This window comes from Myotis daubentonii, chromosome 18 (assembly GCF_963259705.1).
Source record: "Myotis daubentonii chromosome 18, mMyoDau2.1, whole genome shotgun sequence".
Taxonomy (NCBI): domain Eukaryota; kingdom Metazoa; phylum Chordata; class Mammalia; order Chiroptera; family Vespertilionidae; genus Myotis; species Myotis daubentonii.
Window position 1 is genome coordinate 36,408,400 of NC_081857.1, and position 18,409 is coordinate 36,426,808.

General features: G+C 44.0%; 1 protein-coding gene across 2 annotated transcripts in view; it reads right to left on the bottom strand.

Moving 5' to 3' along the window:
• MAGI3 (membrane associated guanylate kinase, WW and PDZ domain containing 3) overlaps positions 1-18,409 on the bottom strand; it is a 143,643-nt gene that overhangs the window by 45,968 nt on the left and 79,266 nt on the right. For both annotated transcript variants that reach the window (XM_059673614.1, XM_059673615.1), the window contains one exon: positions 7,280-7,396. In XM_059673614.1, the coding sequence (XP_059529597.1) occupies positions 7,280-7,396 (117 nt within the window). Of the gene's footprint in view, positions 1-7,279; positions 7,397-18,409 lie in introns of those variants that run through there.

The window sequence follows — 18,409 nt, forward strand, 5'->3', positions numbered from 1 at the left end:
GGCAAGTTAAGAATCCTAAGTGAACGCAGGAAAATAAATAACGTAGGATGAGTCAATAAACTTGAATAAACCTACAGGTAGCCATAAAATTCAAAACTACAAAGACTATAAAATTTTAGTGTCAGAGAAAGCTTAACTTTCTAAGACACAACCGTTAATTCTTCTTTTAAACCTCAGTTATCATTCCTTAACATATAACAATCCACCAATGATAGGCTTCATTTTTAGGTAGCTAACGTGTATTTTTTTTCCTTCCTTAGAGAAAAGAAACGAACATTCTACTTACTAGATGCATAAAGGACAATTAAAAGAAAAAAATTTAAGGTCTTCTAATGAACTCTATTTTAAAAACTTGGACAAATATTAATTATGAAATTATTTTAGGTGAATAAAAAGGCTTAAGGCTTCATAAAGGTAGGTATTTACACATTGCTTCTTAGCCATTATTCTCTTCAAGTAATTTTTAAAAATTAAGCAGTAAGTAAGCTGTTCAATGAAATTCAGCAACAGAGCACTGAATTTTATCTGCTAAGGAATTCATGCTAAAGTAGAGTTGATCCTTGAACAATGAGGGGGAGGAGCACGAACCCCCTAACACACAGGTGAAAATCCGCATAGAACTTGTGACTCCCCCAAAACACACCTACTGTCGTCCTTTGGTATCCATGGGGACTGGAGAAAGTAGGGTCCGGGTTGAACCCTCAAAACCTATGTCAGCATTCTAGCACCCCCAAATCGATAACAATCCTAATTTAAAATATTAATACAGTTTAAGAGCCATGTTACATTCCTAATTATAAATACTAGAATCAATAAAATATTTTGTTCTTTAAAAAATGTATTTTTATTGATTTCAGAGAGGGAGGGAGGGGGGGATAGAAACATCAATGACGAGAGAGAAATCACTGATCAGCTGCCTCCTGCACGCCCTCCACTGGGAATCGAACCCACAACCCAGACATGTGACCTGACTGGGAATTGAATCGTGACCTCCTGAGTCATAGATCGATGCTCAACCACTGAGCCACACCAGCTGGGCCTTCATGGGTTGTTGTCTTTTTTAAAGAAAAGAAAAGGTAGCTTGACAGAAAGGGGTACAAGGGAGGGGTGAGGCTACTGAACCATGAAGATAAGGCAAAATGTGCAATAAGCAATTTTAACATAAAGCACATGTTCCAATTGAGAAAAGAGGCCAAACTGAGATGAATGAGCATCCTGCACAGCCCACGTCATTCAGCTGTGTTTGTATATTCAGTGTTTATTTGCTGCTACTTGATGACGCAAAACATGAACGTGTTCAGGAAAATGGAATACAAACCGGTATGACCTCAATTAAATTGACATCGTTCTCCTGCCTACTCACCAATCACATAGGAACTTATTTGCATCACGGAAACAAATGTGGTAGCAGAACAGAGAGTATCTTTCCCCACTCTTTTTTTTTTCACCTTTAATCCTTTCCTTTATAGATAATGCTTTTGGCGTCTTGAAGAAATTTTTTTCAAGACCCTGGGGAGAGGCTATATTCTTTTAAAAAAGCATCACAGCTTTGCCTTTCATGTCTAATACTTTAATGCACTAAGATGGTTTAATTAGGGGACCTGGCGAGAGGTAGTGGTCTACTTTCCTTTTTTACCAAATGGCTACTCAGCATGATTTACTGAAACGACCATTACTTCCCCTCCGACCCACCACAGGGCTTCTGTCACAGAAACTTACATAGAATTGTCGGTGCAAGACTGGGTACCCCTCACCGGGCTCTCCTGCACATCCCACCTGCCTCCTGACCTGACCACCCCTGCACCACTGATGGGGTAATTACGTTTCATGATAAATCTTGGGATGTAGTAGAGCAAGTCTACTGATTTTGTTCTTTAAGAAAGTGGGGGGAGAGAGAAACATCCATTTGTTTTTGTTGTTCCACTTATCTATGCGTTCACTGGTTGCTTCTTGTGTGCCCTGACCACAGATCGAACCCACAATCTTGGCATATTGGGACGATGCTCTAACCAACTGAGTGAGCTACCTGGCCAGGGCCAATCTTGTTTTTTTCTATACATAGCCTTTTCCATCTAAATTCTGGAACCAAATAAACAAGCTAAAAATGTTGGGATTTTTATGGAGTTAGATTGAATCTATTAATCAATTTGAGGACTGATATCTTTGCCATATTGCATCTACAAGTAAGAAATCTCTGCCAATATATTTAGATCTTCAATGTCCCTTAATTTTACCTTACAGAGGTCTTTATAGTTCTTTAAGGATTAATTCCTAAGTATTTCAAATTTTTATGATATTATAAAGGGTATCTTTTAATAAACTTCCATCTTGTTGATGGTATAAAAGAATGTAATTGTGGGAACTCCGTTGGTCGCTGTATTCCGATGTCAGTTACCTACAACAAAATTCACTAATTCTAACAGTACAATTTCGTGAGTTTTGGGAACCATCACAATTGATAGGGGAAATGAGAAAAAAGTATCATATTTCTCCAGTGAGAATTAAAGGTTAACAATTTGACACAGAGATGCTACAGATTTGAAGCAATCTACCGATAGCAATGGAAGGGAAGAGCAGGAAACGCCACAAAGCAGAATCAAAAGTTACAGTTGGCATTTCCAGGGACCAGGACAGAGGCGTGTGGGGAGCGGTGGTCACCACCTGCTCAGTCTTCCCTGCAGCTGTTCCCACAATTCAGTGCGTGGTCAAGCCCTGCCTGCTAACGCTGGTCTTCCTTGCAGATACAATATTATTAAGATCAGATGCATTTGCACACTATGTAATTCTGTGAGCAGTGTTCCCAAAATACTACAACTTTGAAGGCTAAAGGAGTCCTTAACTGGACAGTTCTGGCGTGTGAATCTGGTAATGACGTTAGCCGTATCAGGCGTTCTGAATGGTATAATACTGCCTCACAGCATTCTCTGGCACTTTCCACCGTCTGAGTATTAGCGACAAGTTCCCGTGCTTTGCAAATACTAACAGGAGAGGTGCAGAGAGAAGATGCGGAAATCGATGTGGAACACGCCAACTGGATTCAGAAACTGGTCTAAAATCTGAAGTAGAAGCAACATGGAGTTCAAAGGCAACACCACAATCAGGGCCAGGAGACAAAATATTTTCATCATTAAAACAGAAAGCAAGCTCAGATGAACGGCCAATGACTGACGCCCAATTTAAAGACGCTCTTGGATACACGCTTCCAATCTGGTGAATATCAACGCAAGTCAGAGCAATTTCTTTTATGTCTAGAATATCTGCTACCCAACAAAGGGGAGGCGAGCAGATAATGTAACTGATACTTTGTGTGCTTTAAATTTTCATTGTAGGAGTGAAAAAGTCACGTAGTAAATATGTGTGACGGTTCCTTTCAAATTTGGTACTTATTTTTATTTTGTGTTAACGCTCCCCCTTTTTAAGTTGATCCATTTGCAAACGGCACTATGGGGCCATTTAAAAGTGTTACTAATAATCGTGCTACATGAGTCCATAATGGTAACAACCAGCAGATCCAGTGTCCTTTTCTCTCTTTAAGCACATGGAGCTCTGGGGAGAAGCCACCCCGCCCCACGGTGCTTGGAGCCGTCTTTATTGCCATAACGGTCACCTGCCGCAGTCATTTCGGGTCCCAAGGTACTTGGTTCAGCTGGCACTTTTATCGCAATCAACCAAAAATTACCCTGTGATTAAACTGTGATGCCACTTCTGGTCCTGAATTACAAACACCCGACTTCCCACTGGCTGGCACCTGGCACTGAACTGAGCCCAAGAACACAACCAAAACCAAGCCTAAAATTCCTTCCTGCGGGGCCTGTCCCTCGGGGCCACGGCCAGTGCCAGTGCTGTATCAGCCAGGGTCCAAGCAGGAGAGAGAAACCGCATGGTCCCCCGAACAAGGACAGCTTAATATAAAGAATTATTAACCGCTAGAGGCCCGATGCACGAAAGTCATGCAAGAGTAGGCCTTCCTTCCCCCGGCTGCCGGCACCAGCTTCCCTCTGGCACCCGGGACCCGGGCTTCCCTCACAGCCCCGGCTTCGTCCGGAAGGACGTCCAGTCTAATTAGCATATAACGCTTTTATTATTATAGATTCCCGAGGAACTAACTAAGAGGGAGTAAAAGGGAGCGCTAAAGCACACCGCCCTAGAGCTGAGGGAGAACACCCAAGTGAGGAACAAACTTGGAAGAGCCCTTCCGGCCTGGCTCAGTGGTTGAGCTTTGACCCATGAACCAGGAGGTCACAGTTCCATTCCTGGTCAAGGGCACATGCCCGGCTTGTGGGCTTGATCCCCAGGAGGAGGCGTGCAGGAGGCAGCCAATCAGTGATTCTCTCTCATCATTGATGTTTCTCTCTCTCCCTCTCTTTGAAATTAATCAAAATATATTTAAGGAGGGGAAAAAAAAATCTTGGAAGAGAGGGACACTCCCGGCCTGGGAACCAGACCTCATTGGAGAAGGAGTGGCTCCCCGTCCTCGTCCTCAGGCGGCGGCGGCGGCGGCGGCCGCGGCGGCAGCGGCAAGGAAATGTCTGCTGGGCCTGGATGAAACTGACAAGCCAGCTCCCTATGGTGGCAGCAGGGAGTGGTGTGTGGAAGGTGCTAGTAACTTACTAGAGAACCAGCTGGGATGCTGGCTGGACTTGCCAGATCCCACTGGAAAACCATGTGCGGGGAGATTAATGAAATGTGGGGAGCCGCTGGGGTGCCCACGGAACGCGTCAGGAAGCGGACAAGTCACTGGTGCACCGTGCCGCTCACAAAGCCTCCTGGGAAGGTGTTGCTGATTCGCTGCTGGGAAGCCCCACAGCTGCACCCCACTCCACCTCCCCCCCACCCCCACCCCACCCCCACCCACCAGCCTCTGGGAAGCTGCCTGCTGGTGCGGGGCTGACATTGCAGAGTGTCTTTTTGCAGGCAGGATGGGGGGAAAGACACTGGCAACTTCCTTCCTTTCTTGTTGCGAATAGTTCAGTCACAAGCATGTTCGCTGGACCCTTTGGGGCTGGCTTAATCGCCTTTGCGAACACGGGCCTGCAGGAGCTGGTGCAAGGAGGGAGCCTGACAGGTCTCTGGGCAGGCTGGTGAGAACTCTCCCGCCCCGGGCAAGTGCGGTGACTGGGTAAGCAAGCAGCTCCCGGAGCCCCTGGCCTGGCCTTGGGGGGTCTCACACGGCAATGCTCGGCTCAGGGCTCAGCAGCAGACGGGGGCGCTTGGGCAGACGGCTGGGCTCTGCCCGGCTCTCCCCCTGAGCGAGGCCCAGCATGCACCCAGGAAGAGGGTGAGGAAATCAGAGGACCCCTTCGCGTGTCACGCTCTGTCTCTACTGCGGCCACAGACAATTGCAGCGCCCATTCTCTTTCTCTGACATTAGTTTTGCTGCTCCATTGCCTCAGATTTTGTCAGTGGAGAACCCCTAGGTGCCCCCCCCCCTTTTTAAGTCCTTCTGATGTGTCCCCGTCATTTCTTAAGCATTTATGTACTTTCTGGTACAATGAGATGTTCCAAGCTCATCTTGTATTTCCCTTGCCCCACACCTGGAATCAGAATTTTCTCCACGAAGATCTGGTATCGTTTAGTAAAGAATAATATTCAGAGACCCGATGGGGTTGTGGCCACCTCCATGAGCAAGCGAAGAGGTCCTGTGAGGATCTGAAAGGCTGCAGCTGTGTGGACCCTACGGATTAAAACTACATAAATTGTAGCTCCTTTCTAGGGCAAAACCTCACACTGAGGAGAAAGTGCAAAACTAGGACAGAAGTAAATTAAGAAAGAAGATCCAAGGAAAAGTGGCAGAGGGCAGCAGAAGGTACAGGCACTTATTTTATTTACTTGTTTTAACAAGGACGACGGAGCTCTAGAGCTAGGAGCCTAAAAGTGCTACCCCGAGACACCCGGTGTAGGCAAAGCACCAAGTTCCTTACAAGGGAATGATAATCAGATTATTTCAGAATTTTTCAGAACAATGCTTTACAGCAGAAGACAACTGACTAACATAATTAAGACAGACCAGGAAAGAAAAATATGAGCCCGACATTGCATATCCGTCCAAGCAAACTTGAAGTATAAAAACCACAAGCAAATGGACGCGGTGGTCTAGTGGCTCTTCCTAGCAAGTCTAGCGGAGAACAAGCTTTAGACAACCGTGACCACTGAAGGAACAGCAATAGGCCTGGCGAGTGTGGCTCAGTTGGTTGAGCACTGTCCTGTGCACCGAAAGGTTGCCGGTTCGATTCACAGTCATGGCACATACCCGGGTGGTGGGCTCGATCCCCGGTAGGGGGTGTGCACGAGGCAGCCCATGGGTGTTTCACTCTCACACTGATGTCTCTCTCACATGGATGTTTCTCTCTCTGAGGCTCAGGAGGATTAAGTGAAGCAACTAGGAAGATGCTATCAGGATTATGAACTCCGTCTTGCCTAGCGCTTTGTCACTACATAATGCTATTTGTTTTTAAGTCCAAGCAAGAAAGAGTGAGGTCTAAGGCAGTGCAGAGGGATAGATGTTTAAGAAGCATCATTGGAAAAGCCTGGTAATGGACTGGGCATTGTGTGAGATTAATAACAAGAAAAAGAAATCGAGAATTTCAGAGCCATTACAAAAGCTGGCATCCTCAAGGAGTTACAGATAGTGAAAAGGAAAACAGCCGAGTGTCCTTTTATGCCTCCGTATTGTCTACTGCTTTTTACTCTTCACCAACCCGCGCTAACTACAGCTAACACTTAGGCATACATGATTTCTTGTTATGTGTTTTATCAAAAAACCCAAAACACCGTTACAACAACAACGAGGTCCTATGAAAACCATTAAGACGGGAGTAGAAACACCAACGTTAATGTCAACATTCAAAATGGTTGCCAAAAGGAAGGCACTGCGTTTTTCTTCCTTTTTTTTCCCTTTGGGGATGGGGCAGACTTTAAAATTAGCAAAGTCCTCGTAGTCAATACAAAAATGTCTCCATGTGTGAGGCACTGAGAGCACAGAAGTCTTTTTCCTGCTCAGGCTGTAGAAATTGATTTATAAGAATAAAATCTAGTTAGCAACATGTACACAGACTGACTTTTCAAAAAGTCCCAATATAGAATCTTTGGGTTTTTCTACTTTGAAAATCAAAACCCCTGAAAGTTCTCCGAAAAATGTTTCTCTTTCTCCAACTTTTGTTGCATTCCAGGGCCGCACCTTAGTCTTCACAATTTCATATGAGATGCTCTACTCTAATTCGTTCTAGATGTTCAGCCAGTTACACAAGTATCTATTTCTTTTATTCCATTTCCTACTTACATGGAATGGTTCTCAAGTAGAGATTATCTCTGATCACTTGCTGCAGTTTGTGGTCAATCGATCCTTTCTGAAACTGAAGACTCAGGTAATGTCGCAAATCTTTGTTAATGACTTTGCCTAAGAAAAGAAAACAAAAGAAGACAAAACGCGTTAACTGTTAGCTCTCCAGTTAAATATTGACTAAATACCCTTAAACAATAAACAGAAAATGAACAATAAAGAGAAATCAGCATATTTTATTAAAAGCAAGATAACCAACACCAAATTATTAAAGGCACTCTAATTAAAATATATACATGATTTTACAAGGTAGGGGAGGGAGATGGCATAGGTCAGAGAAGACAACAAGGTAAGTTCACTCGGTCCCATGGCTTTAAATACCATCTATATGCTGACAACTTCCGAATTCTTATCACCTCTCTATTCAAATATGTTCTCGCCAACTTAAAATGAAACCCAAAGCAATCCATACTGTTGAGTGGAAAGACCTCAGATAATTAGGAAAGTGCAATGCTAAGACAAAATAGATTATCTTACCGAATAAGAAATAACTGCTTGATTAAAATGTACTCTGTTTTATTTTTTAAATATATTTTTATTGATTTCAGTGAGGAAGGGAGAGGGAGAGAGAGATAGAAACATCAATGATGAGAGAGAATCATTGATGGGCTGCCTCCTGCATGCCCTGACCGGGGAATCGAGCCCGCAATCTGGGCATGTGCCCTGACAGGGAATCGAACTGTGACCTCCTGGTTCACAGGTTGACATTCAACCACTGAGTCACGCTGGCCGGGCTGCTCTTTGTTTTATTTGAACAGCATAGTTATGACAAAGTTAGATAAATCAAAAGGTTACTACAGATCAGTTCATTCTTTTCACCCATATGAGAGGGTGCTAATATAAGCAGGAAATCAGAGTCCTTCTGAAGTTAGAGATAATATTCAGATCCTTAACTGAATACACACAAACCCAAATGTCCCTGTTTTGCCAAAAATAGCTGCTAAGGAAGCCAGGAACTTTTATGATGAAAGAAAACCTGAAAGCCCTAGCCGGTTTGGCCCAGTGGATAGAGCGTTGGCCTGTGGACTGAAGGGTCCGGGGTTCGATTCCAGTCAAGGGCACATGCCCGGGTTTCAGGCTTGATCCCCAGAAGGGAGTGTGCAGGAGGCAGCCCATCAATGATTCTCTCTCATCATTGATGTTTCTATCTCTCCGTCTCTTCCTCACTGAAATCAATAAAAATATTAAAAAAACAAAACCGTAAAAAAAAAAAAAAAAGGAAAAGAGAGAAAAAAAAGGAAAAACTTAAAGATAGTCATAGGGAGAACACAGAAGAATCCCTAATTCCAGAGATTGCTTCTGCCAGGCACTTAGGGGCCCCATCAACTGGAGTACAATCCAGATGGGAGCATATTATTTCATTTGTTATTTATATTATAGTACTTGTTTGTCGCTGGGTAGAAGGAACCCCTAATTCAAAATCAATACCGCACAATCTCATTGCTTACAGAATAAAAACATATCCGATAACGGGTTCAACAAGTCAATTATAAAGGTTAACCAATTATATGGGTTGGTGTTCCTTAAGATTGATAATTAATAATGAACTACACTAGCTACAGCAGTCATCATAGACTTCCTTGCTTCAGGAAACCAAAAGAATTTTCAGAAGGGGACAGAATGTTACTGTTGCCTCTTTGATACGATTCTAGGAAAAAATTTTAAGTATAAATAACTTGTACAGGCAGATGACTAAAGTGACGAGAGGGCCAGCCAACAGTCACTGCAGAAGAACCTGTATTATCAAATGTACATGAACTTCTGCCTTTTGTGTAGGGAGCATTTCACAGAAACTTGGTATGTCAAGGGCATGAAACACATCTACCCGGGGTTAATGTAGTTGTTGTCAAACAAATAAGAAAAAAGGCTCCTTACAGTAGCCTTCTCACCCAGCCAGCCTCTGCTCTAGGCGCTGAGCTCGTCCACTGACTTCTAAGTGATTTATAAGTCAGGCTGATTTATGAAAGTTACAAACAGATCTATATATCTAAAATACAGCTCAGGTGGGGAAAGGCCTACAACTGAAATTTCAATCATATAAATTCAGGCACGCTAGTTTTGACATATAAATCCTTAGTCAAAAGAACTCTGAAGTAGAAATCCACGCTTTCTGAACGTATGCAAATTAACATCCACTCCTGGGTCACTGATTGCTACTTAGATACGCCCTGTGGCATGTGGGCTTAGGTGTGGCCGCAGGAGCAGCTGTACATCAGCCTAAATGCCGACACGCCGTTGTCTTTCCATGAGGAGAGTCTGGCAAGTGGTTGGCAAAGTCTCCTGAAGTCGAGATACAACATGTCTTTAGCATTCGCCAATCCAGTCATTACAAAAATCAAATTAAAAAAATAGAAAAATGGGGTCTGTTTGACATGTCTTATTCTTATAACTTCACATCGATTCGTGGTGATCATCCCATTGTTTTCTAAGCACTTACAACACTGTATTTTTTAAAAATAATCTCTTCAAATTTTGATTGCAGAGAAAGACAAAAAACATATGATTTCACTTACATGTTGGATCTAAAGAACAAAATAAATGAACAAAACTGAAACAGACTCATAGACTCAGAGAGCTAGCTGGTGGCTGCCAGCAGGGAGGGAGGTTGGGGGCCTGGCTGAAAAAGGTGAAGGGATTAAAAAGTACAAATTGGCAGTTACAGAATATTCAACGGTATGTAAAGTACAGCACAGGGAGTAGAGTTAACAATCCTATCTAATAAAGATGGAATATGCAAATTGACCACCACACCATCACAAAGATGGCGGCGCCCATAGCCACAAGATGGTAGCAGCCAGTTCCCTCAACCCCCGCCAGAGTCCCCCAGTCCTTTCAGCCCTGCCGGGGGGGGGGGGGGGCGGAGGGCGGCAGGTGCACAGTGTGGTCGGATCCGCCCTCAGCCCCCCAGGTGCCCAGGGCTGGCCCAAGGCACAGGCAAGCCTCAGATGTTAGCTGCCCAGCCACCCAGGGCAGGCCCGAGGTGCAGGCAAGCCTCAGACGGCAGCTTCCCAGCTGCCCAGAGATGCCCGAGGCTCAGGTAACTAGGGCCAGCCGAAGCTTGTGCTGCTGGCAGTGGCAGCAGCAGAAGCGTGATGGGGGTGTCGCCTCCTGACCCTGAGGGCTCCCGGACTGTGAGTAGGCCAGGCTGAGGAACCCCCCCTCCAGTGCATGAATTTTCATGCACCAGGCCTCTAGTATTGTAATAACTATATATGGTGCCATAAGTATATATAATAACTATATATAAATATATCACAGGGAAGGAACACCCTGTAAAGTATGTGATTGTCTACTCACTGTGCTATACACCCAACACTAATGCAAAACAATGTTGAAAGTAAACTGTAATCCTATCTAATAAAAGAGAAAAATGGTAATTGGCGTACGACGATACCCTTTTCATTGGCTAATCAGGGCTATATGCAAACTAACTGCCAACTATGATTGGCAGTTAACTGCCAACTAAGATTGGCAGTTAACTGCCAACAAGATGGCGGCTAATTTGCATATGTAGGCACAATGCAGGGAGGCGAAAGGGAAAGCAGGAAGAAGCCCCCTGCCACTGACAGTGATCGGAAACCCAGGGGGGAGCTAAGAGCTGGGGGGCAGGGCAAAGGCGGCCCTGGGGCCGCCTTTGCCCTGCCCCCCAGCCATGATGGGAGAATCAGGCGCCTTTGCCACCCTGGCCAGTGATAGCAGGAAGTAGGGGTGGAGCCAGCGATGGGAGCTGGGCACGGTCGAAGCTGGCAGTCCCAGGAGCTAGGGATCCCTTTCCTGGGCCTAAAGTGGAGCCCACGATCACGGGGCCACTGCAGCTGCAGGTCCCCGCTGCCCGGGCCGGACGCCTAGGCCAGAGGCGTTAGGCCTGGGCAGGGGCGGAGCCCGCAACCGCGGGGAGCTGGGGGTCCCCTGCCCAGGCCTGACACCTCAGCCGGAGGCCTCAGGCCTGGTCAAGGGGCCGATCCGGTGATTGGTGATCGGAGGGTGATGAGGGTCAACTCCTCTGGCCGAGGCATCAGGCCTGGGTGGGGGGCGGAGCCGGGGATTGGGGGGATATGATGGTCCCCTTGCCCAGGCCTGAAGCCTGGGTCAGAGGCGTCAGGCTTGGGCGGGGGGTGGAGCAAGCGATCAGAGGGAGATGGGGGTCCCCTGCCCAGGCATGATTCCTGGGCCAGAGGCCTCAGGCCTGGGCGGGGGCCAGAGCCAGTGATCGGGGGAAGATGGGAGTCCCCTGTCCAAGCCTGACACCTCTGGCGGAGGCGTCAGGCCTGGGCAAGGGGCCGATCAGGCGATCGGAGGGTGATGGGGGTCTACGCCTCTGGCCGAGGCATCAGGCCTGGGCAAGGGGCCGATCCTGCGATTGGAGGGTGATGGGGGTCAACGCCTGAGGGCTCCCAGTATGTGAGAGGGGGCAGGCTGGACTGAGGGACACTCCCCTCCCCACACACACCCAGTGCACGAATTTCGTGCACCGGGCCCCTAGTTGAAAAATAAATAACGTGAGGGAAGTGGACTTGAGTTTTCACCATCTACTTTATGGATTTTATGTCTTTTTGGAAACTGGGACATTTGTTTCTCTTCATTCTCCTGGTACTTCCCACATCCTCCATAGTTTCACAAAGAATATTGACAATAACCCTAGGATCGTGTCTGAGATTCCCTTCAACTCCTGTGAGGCCATTCAGTTGAGTCCTAAAAACTTAGATTCATTTAAAGTGAATGATCCTCTTGCTATCTCCTAATCTTCAAAAAAAAAAAATGTAATTTCACCTGTTTGGGGTTGTTTTCCCTTTTACTGTTGGAAAAGTAATTCTGCTAGTTCGAGATCATGGAAGCCAGTGACCTAACCAATGCTGATTGCTAGTCACATTGCTTATTGCTAATTTCATCTATGCTATCTGAAATCGGCCTACAATCAGCTAACATTAACAGCATCTGACAGTAAGCCTACTTTTCCTTCTTGTCGCTCTCACTCCAAACACAACCTTGAAAGCTCTTCGTGCTCTCTGAAGTATCACAGCTCCTTGTGAGCTTCCTTTAGAAAAAAATAAAAAAAACAACACAACAACCCTTAAATGTTTATTTCTTAGTCTACTTGATGCTGTAGAAATGTGATTCAGTCTCCTTCCACCTGCCAATCATATACATCTTTTTAAAAATCTGAGCTGCTGAGAGCATTCTGTGCACCCTTAAGGATTTCTTCATGTAAATTTTCTTTCAGAAAGCTCATCTTGGAACCACACCTATGGAATCTGTAAAGAAAAATCCGTTTTCCTCAAAGGCAAAGTATGGCTAAAACCATGCCTCGGTTCTCCTCCTTACCCCGACTGTAAGATGGCTCAGTGTTTTTCCCCAAATAAACTGTCCATTTAACTAGCTCAACACTAAGGTTACTGACCAGCCCTCTCCCAGGAGACCTGGACTCCAAAGAGCAGTGCGTTTTATTACTTCCTCCAGCCCCTGGGTGCCTCAGCAGTAAGAGAAAGTTCCATGAAACGGTGAAAGTGATACGCCTAAACCGAACTCCAAACCGGCTCCTTGGCTTAGGGCAGGGGGTCCCATCCATCCACCCATGCATCTCCATCTTTTGAGTTTCTTCTCAAGTATAAGTTTATAAGAGCACAGCTTTTAAGAGCTCCTTCCTAAGAACCTACCCTTCCACGAAGCAGTCACATCTACTCTGTAAACAAATATTTACCCAGTGTTTGGTAGTAGGCGCTTGGGGGTGAAGCAGTGAATGAGAGTTCCCCAATTTGGAACTCAAAGCCTGAAGGAAAGACGAACATTAAAATAGAAATTCCAAAGCCGGGAGCATTATGAAAGAGAAGTCTGGAGCACTGTGGGCATCTACCATAGATCCTCAGTCTGAGGAATCTGGGAAGGCTTCACCGAGTTACACTGGAGCTGTAACCTAAAGGAGAAAGAGGAGACAGGTAGAAAAAAGGGGGGACGTAGAAGGACACACAAAGGTACTAACTTGAGGTGGGAAAGAACACAGTGCTCACAGGACCCGAGAGAAGTCCAGTAGAGCTGGTTCTTAGAAAGTGAGGAAGAGCTCACACAAGCTGGGACAAGACCCAGGGACCAGTCGGTTGAGTAGAACCTTGTAACAGTAATTTAAAAGAACATCAACTAGCTCAGGTCTGACACCAAGGCCCTTCATAATTGCTATACACATGAACAACTATGGACACATTCCATGGTTGGAATTTTCCATATTTGTATTTAAATGCCATCTTGTTATTTCTATTCTATCTAGACGAGCATACTTAATGCTATAAGCTTAGAAGACCCACATCTACAACATTCTTTAAGTATGCCACTGTCATTACAGGCAAGTAGGCACTTAATGAATTTTAACACTAATTTGTAGAATGCTTGCTCAGTCTCAAATTAGAAAAACATTTGATACTCAGGAATCTTGTGAGCCATTTCAGTCTTGAAAACTGGTCATCTTTTAGTAGTCTTCTGAGTTAATTTGAAGAATTAACACAAACTAAAGCAATCAAGCATATCTTCTGCAAAATACTGCTGCCACCTCCCCAGACAGGAGACGGTCTCCTGCTGATGGAGTTCACACTCATTCTTTTGCCCTCCCCAGCTTCACTGACATATGTAAGTTGAAGGTGTATGAGGTGATGATTTGCTATGGAGGTTTGCACCTCCAACCCCTGACATAATACCATCTTTTGTGGGTACAGTGATAACATTTAAGAACTAGTTTCTTAACTATTTTCAAGTCAATAATGCAGTACTGTTACTATAGTCACCACGCTGCACATTAGATTTCAGAACTTATTCATCTCAGAGCTGGAAGTCTGTACCCTTTGACTTAACATTTCCCCATTCCCCGCACCTCCAATCTCTGGCAACCACCAATCTCGTCTCCATTTGTAAGAGTTCTGTGTTGTTGTTGTTTTTAATTCCTCATTTGAATGAAGGCATACAGTATTAGTCTTTCTCTGTTGCAGGTCACATTCTTTGTCCATGCTGTCAATTATGATAACAGTATATGGTCAATAGAAGTGCCCATTCTCCATTCATTCCTAGAAGCAGCCATCATAAACACATCGGTCGGATTCGCCCACCGCCCTGGGTCCTACATCTCTGGCAGTGTGAGGTCAAGTCTTTCTTCCTTCCCTCCCTTCCTTATTATTATTTCATTGAATTTGCAATCAAAAGACTTGGGAGTATAGCCAAAGAAAGCACTCTTTGGTTTGGGTAGCCTATACGTCAGAAAAATCCCTGAACTGCACCAAACTAAACGTACCCATTACTAAAAGCCTAAGACTGTGTGTTTATTACATGTAGAATTCAATATTAATGCAGTATTGAATTGTTTCATTATATTCAAATTAAAAAAAAATAAAACCCATGATCATGTTGTATACTTTACAAAAACCGGTTCATGGTTTTTATTTGGGTAAACAAAACAAGTACTAGTATTTCCGTGGAGGGTAATATTTGCAAATAACAATAATTTCTCCAAAAAAAACCTCTGATGTGTGGTCAGGAATCTGAGTTATAAAGAAAAAGAGTAGGTGCTCCAGAGGAAAACGCTGCTGTATGTATGTATGTATGTATGTATGTATGTATGTATGTCCGACTTCTGAGCAAACCCCACCCCACTCCTGTGAACACTCTGTCCTACCCCTCCAGGCTCCACCCCCATCTCTCTCCCTGTGGTTTCAGCTTTGGGTCTAACCCCTGACCCTCTCCTGTGCTGTGTGCCTGTAAATACTGTTAGAGAGGAAGGCCTGGACCTGGACCACCCCCCATGGGATACATGTCGGCCTCCCTCACTGCACCTCAGGCCTGGGAACAACCAGGAACTGTGTTTTGTTCACCTCTGTGTTGCCCAAACTACCTAACACAAGGCTGAATAAACACTTCTCTTAAAACACACCAGGCTGGCACTTTAAATACTGGGATTGCTGTAATGGTGGGGCTTTAACAGAATTCAGCTTAGAAAAATACCTGCACTTCAATCCTCAAAGACACAAACATTCTTTCAATCAGCAGACCATTACAAGTAATGTTTTGACTGTAACAATGTGGACAAATGCTTATGACATATTTTAAATGGAAAAAGGTCACAAAACAGAATATGTAGTGTGGCCCCAAATTATAGCACGTCTGAGGCTATGCAACTAAAAATATGTAAGGGATGTATATAAAGCAAACTCATTCTAAATACTTAATAATACCTAAAATATTATTGCAGGGTATAATTGAGTGATTTCTTTAAAAAAACTTTTTTTTTCTTTAAAAGCCTTTCTCTTCACGGTTTTTATGTTTTCAGATTTTCTACATTGAAAAATCTATTACTATAATGAGAAAAACTTTTATTTTGACTTAAAAATATATATTTGTATTGATTTCAGAGAGGAAGGGAGAGGGAGAGACGGACAGAAACATCAATGATGAGGGAGAATCATTGATTGGCTGCATCCTGCACGTCCCCCACTGGGGATCAAGCCCACAACCCAGTTATGTGCCCGGACCGGGAATCGAACCGTGACCCCCTGGTTCATAGGAGCTACTTGTGTCTCATGGGGAAAGCCAGTTGATCAAGGCTGGGAGTGCGGATGGGGAGGGTGGGATGGGGGCACAGTGCACTCTGGGCAGGGAAGAGCAGACATGGGGAGTGAAAAGCAGAGGCGGTGGGTTGTCCGATAGAGAGGCAGGAAGCTCAGAAGAGCAGGCTGTACCTATGACACTAAAAGGTTAGAACATTACTCTGTAGTGAAGTCACTAAAAATTTGAAATAGCACAGCCAAGACTTGAGTTTGATTCAGGTGGATCATTCCGGTGACAATGTGGACTCCGGACACCAGTCGGAGGGCAGTAAGACCAGCAGAGAATGGGTTCAGCCACAACTCAATTAATGCTGGCAGGAGCAGTAACAGAAGAAGCAAGGCAGCAGAAAATTGGGTTGGCGAAGGCGACTCAAGGAACATGCGCAGAACATAAGACATTAATCGAGACACGAAGCGAAGGCTCACAGATTTGCAGAGCGCTCTAATTCCAACTTCAAATTATAGGAGTCCCTGGAGGAGAAAAGAGAATGAACTAAACAATCAATAAACAAGGAGTGAGGCTGAAGAAAAGGAAAACATTTGAGAGAAATGGGACTGGAAATTGAAAGGCTCAGCGTGCGTCAAGGAAAAGGAAAACAGCATCACAAGGACCCAAATTTAAACTCTTCTTTTTTTGAGTCTCTAAGCTTCCCAAAAGGAAAAAAAAATTATTTAGAGTCAAAATTAAGAGAGATTAAGATAACTCCACGGTGAGAGACATGTGATGTCTGTACCCCATTTGCTAGGCAATGAAAAGTCTTTCAGATCTTTGATGGTAGTGGTGGGTTAAAAAAATTATTTTTTCATCTAACTACCTTTTCTTCAGAGAACAATGACAGGAATAATCTAGAACTCTGTGACTGAAGCTAAAAGAAAACCTTATCATTTAGAGCTACTGTAGGCAAATACTATACTATACTATTATCACGGCGATAAGAAATAAACAGGTGACACCTGAGAAAGAAATGTGAGACAGAGGCAAGGTAACAAGACCAATAGGAAGTGGACACAATACACAGACTATCTTATTTTTCATGGGGGAAAATCCCAAATTACTGCTTCAGAGAGAAATAGAAATTGACCACAATTCAGTGGGAAAAACTTTGTGGTAAGTTCAAGACTAACATCAGGCCCTGGCTGGTTTGGCTCAGTGGATAGAGCATCGGCCTGTGGACTGAAGGGTCCCGGGTTCAATTCCAGTCAGGGGCACGTGCCTGGGTTGCGGGCTTGATCCCTAGTGGGGGGTGTGCAGAAGGCAGCCGATCAATGATTCCCTCTCATAATTAATATTTCTATCTCTCTCTCCCTCTCCCTTCCTCTCTGAAATAAATAAAAATATGTGTGTGTGTGTTTTTTTTTTAAAAAAGACTAACATCAGATCCTCTTTGTGGCTCCTCAAAAACATGTACCTTCATAATTATAAAATTATATCACCTTGCAACTGACATTATGAGGCCTTTTGATAACACCCTGTTGGAATTCATGTTTCTAAACCCTCAAAAGATAATGATCCATTTGTGTCTATAGCTCAGTAAACTTCACATACTTGGTTAAATTTTAAATCTGAAATTAAAATCAAGTCCACTTTTGCTGCTCTTGAAGAATACGATCTGTCCTATTTAAGAAGGACTAACATCACAAAACCTACTGCAGGAAAGACTTCTTAGTTATCAAGAGCTTTTAAAGAATCAGTGATGACATTATTTTTTATCATTTGTACCATTTTCCTTCCCAAATATGATAATCATTAACAGTAAGGCTATATGTATATAATAACTATTTTAATTAAATTACCTAGTTAATTCCGTGAAGAAACCACTTTAACTGACTTTATTTGTTAAATTAATGATTTCTAATTGGCTCATAATTATATATCTGTCGTTGAAAAATGATACATTATAAAATTTTAAATAAAGAGCCCTACTTTATAGCAGTAGTTTAAAAAATTTCGCAAGAACAGAAGCCTACCTTCAAAGAGATTTTATGAGGTATTCTGAATGTACAAAAATAGATCGTTTAAGCAGCATTGCACCAGCCACCTTAGGGGGGACAGGGTTTTCTGTTAATATCGTGTTACGTATCAAGGCTCCCATAGCAAGATCAATTTAGTCAAAGATGGTGCCCTGCTTTTTTTCCCCCCAATACAACATCTGTTTAAATACAGAACTCTTCTTTTATTAGTTGAAAAGAGAGGGAGGGAGAAAAATATATAGAAGACAAAAAGAAAAAAAGGAAGGAAGGAAGGGAGGGAGGAAGGGAGGGAGAGAAAAGGGAGGGGATAAAGCCATTAAGAAAAAAAATGGCAAAATAAATGACTATAGACAGTTCACAGCAAAAGAAATGCATGAGAAGTATTCAACTTCACTCACAAACAGATAAATGCTAATTCGAACAGCGCAGAGATGCCATTTCTCGCCATCGGACTGATGAAACACGCACCAGCATTGGTGAGGTTGTTTCCATACCCTGCTCCTGGCGCCCTGGCAGGTGG